Source organism: Anopheles aquasalis, chromosome 2 (genome assembly GCF_943734665.1).
Source record: "Anopheles aquasalis chromosome 2, idAnoAquaMG_Q_19, whole genome shotgun sequence".
NCBI lineage: Eukaryota > Metazoa > Arthropoda > Insecta > Diptera > Culicidae > Anopheles > Anopheles aquasalis.
Genome location: NC_064877.1, coordinates 50,957,501 through 50,960,000, shown reverse-complemented (window position 1 = coordinate 50,960,000; position 2,500 = coordinate 50,957,501). Strand labels below are relative to the sequence as shown.

Here is a 2,500-nt window from a genome sequence, read left to right as displayed (position 1 = left end):
CCCGAGAAACCGAAACTCTTCAAACCATACAAATCGGAAGCATAATTTTCAAAGTCTGCTACGATGGCTGGTTGGCGTATTTGTATCAAATGTGCAAACTGACGGCCTGAATTGGATAGGCTGAGCAGCGCGGTCTTGTCGCGGTGCTCTGTAAACATCGGTCATAAATGTACAAACTTGTATAGAATTTCAAATGTTGGTAATTAGAAAATACGTATTACCTAATTAATTTATTTAGTCTAGCGAATACAACATGTAACAATGTGATTATGAGCCTCAAAGTGAAGAAAATATAATGGGGTTACATGTGAGTGAATTCAAATTCGCTCTGTTGAATTTAAGATAGACAAAAAACATCCGAAGTTTTTGTATCCCTCGGAAATCTGTACCAACTGTACCAAATAATACACAAAACTGAATTTAAATAATTTTATACTGAAAAAAGGCCTTTCAATTCATGCTATCCGAAAACGATCGTCTGCTGCGTGAGCGCACGGAGAGTGAAGCCGAATATCCCAGTAATCCTGCTACAATCCCTGCTGAGAAAGTTAATGCTGAGTGTAATGTGTGAATGGCACATGTATCCCAGGTTGAAATCATAGAAGGATTTGCACAGCCATAGCACAGTACTCCTGAATATACAGGATTCATAGTACCTATAGCATTCAAGGATTAGTTAAGTTACATTTCATACAATGAATGTTCATTTGGTCCAGAAGTTATACTTTTGCGACCAAAAAGTAAGGTACTATTATTATTTTTATTATTGACATTCTTCGAAATCATTTTCTTTACGATTAAAGTATTCCTTCCCCGATACAATAACCTTATGCATCCGTCGGCATCGGCATCCAGTTTTCGAAACACCTGAAAACATTTCGGGCTTAGATATGGCCTTCAGCACCTTCTTCACACCGGTTTGAATACCAGGTAAACCGTCGTTTTCATTCTAAAGCTATATCTACGCCAAATAGAGCTGTGAAGTCAATCTATGTGTTTTATTTTCTTCATTAGGCATCCGTTAAACATAATCGGTATGCATTTTTCTCTAATTTGACACTATAACAAATATTTTCATTACGATTAAAATGGCAAGTTCCGTTCCCAAAAACTGCAATGTGCGGACATCGTTCGTTTTTAGCTTCCATCTAAAAAAATCGGCGGCCGTATCGCATCAAATTTTTATTCAAGATTACGGTGGTCATGTTCTCACTGAAACACAGTGCAAAATCGGTTTAAAAATTTTAAAAGTAGTGATATTGATGTGAGAACGAAAACCCAGCGATATTGTTAGAAGTCATCAAATTGCAGGCCTTATTGGCCAAATCGGTTATTAATGATCATCAAAAACAACAATTTTCAAAGTCTTCTACGATGGCTGGTTGGAGTATTTGTATCAAATGTGCAAACTTACGCCCTGGATTGGATAGGCTGAGCAATCCAGGAGCAATTTCGACCGAGACTTGTGAAAAAAATCAACCAAAATATCAGAAACGACAAAATTGACCTATTTTTCTCGATGAAAATGCACCGCCACCGCTCGGAATATTTGCCAAGGACACGGTAAAAACCACAATTGATAACAATTACCACTTGCCGCTAACGCACCAGACTTGACTCTATCAAATGAACATTCATTTGCATCGCTGGAACAGGTATCGGCCGAGGAGCGCTTCCTTTTTAACGAAAATTTGAAAAATGGATGCGTTTTGAAAAAATGGTACAGATTGGTGGTTTTTTTGGTTAGGCATCCAAAAATTGCTTAAGATAAAGTTGAAATGTGTAGCTAACGATTGCCATCACTTTGGAGGATGAATTATTATTCGTTTTCTCACAATAAACTTTTTTTTTTCGAATAAAAACAGCGGTTTCATATGCACACACTTGATATGTTCTATCTTGTGTCACAAACGGTGTCCCCGGTGGGGTTTTTTTAGCTTGTCACATGCTGGATGTGGAACGATATGTGTGAAAATTTTGGCCAATAAGTCACAGATAACCAACGCCAGCAGCTGGTACCAGCCGTACCAGTCGAGCTCTGATGCGTTTGAGGCCCAAATCCTTTTTCAAAATGTAATGGGCGAATTATCTTGATGTGGGAAAATCATGTGGGAAAAGAGTGCTTGACTCTTGTTGTTAATCGACAATTTTCCAACACCAAATCATTGATTTGATCTTTGATTGCACGAGAGCTTCGTCAATTGACGTAGATGGTCGCCTAAGACGTTCTTTGCCGTCAACACGTTCCTGACCATCCTGGAAGTATTTTTAACACTTGGAAACATTTTGACATTATTTAACTTAGCGTAGTCACCAAAGGCTTTCTGCACCCGCAAAAATCTGCAAAATACATCCGCTAAACCATGTGTTATGTTCAACAAATTTCGGAATGGAAAAAACGATAAATAGGCGTTTAAAAGCTTACAAAACAATCAGTATTCATAAACTAATAAGTATTTTTTACTTATAACTTGCTACTGTAATAGTCTTATCAGCAATC

General features: G+C 37.7%; 1 protein-coding gene across 1 annotated transcript in view; it reads left to right on the top strand.

The window, feature by feature from the left end:
• LOC126569279 (segmentation protein even-skipped) overlaps positions 1 to 45 on the top strand; it is a 2,421-nt gene extending 2,376 nt beyond the window's left edge. The window contains exon 3 of the mRNA XM_050226251.1: positions 1 to 45. This exon is cut by the window's left edge and continues 675 nt beyond it. Coding sequence (XP_050082208.1) covers positions 1 to 45 — 45 coding nt within the window.
• Positions 46 to 2,500: the final 2,455 nt, after the last annotated feature.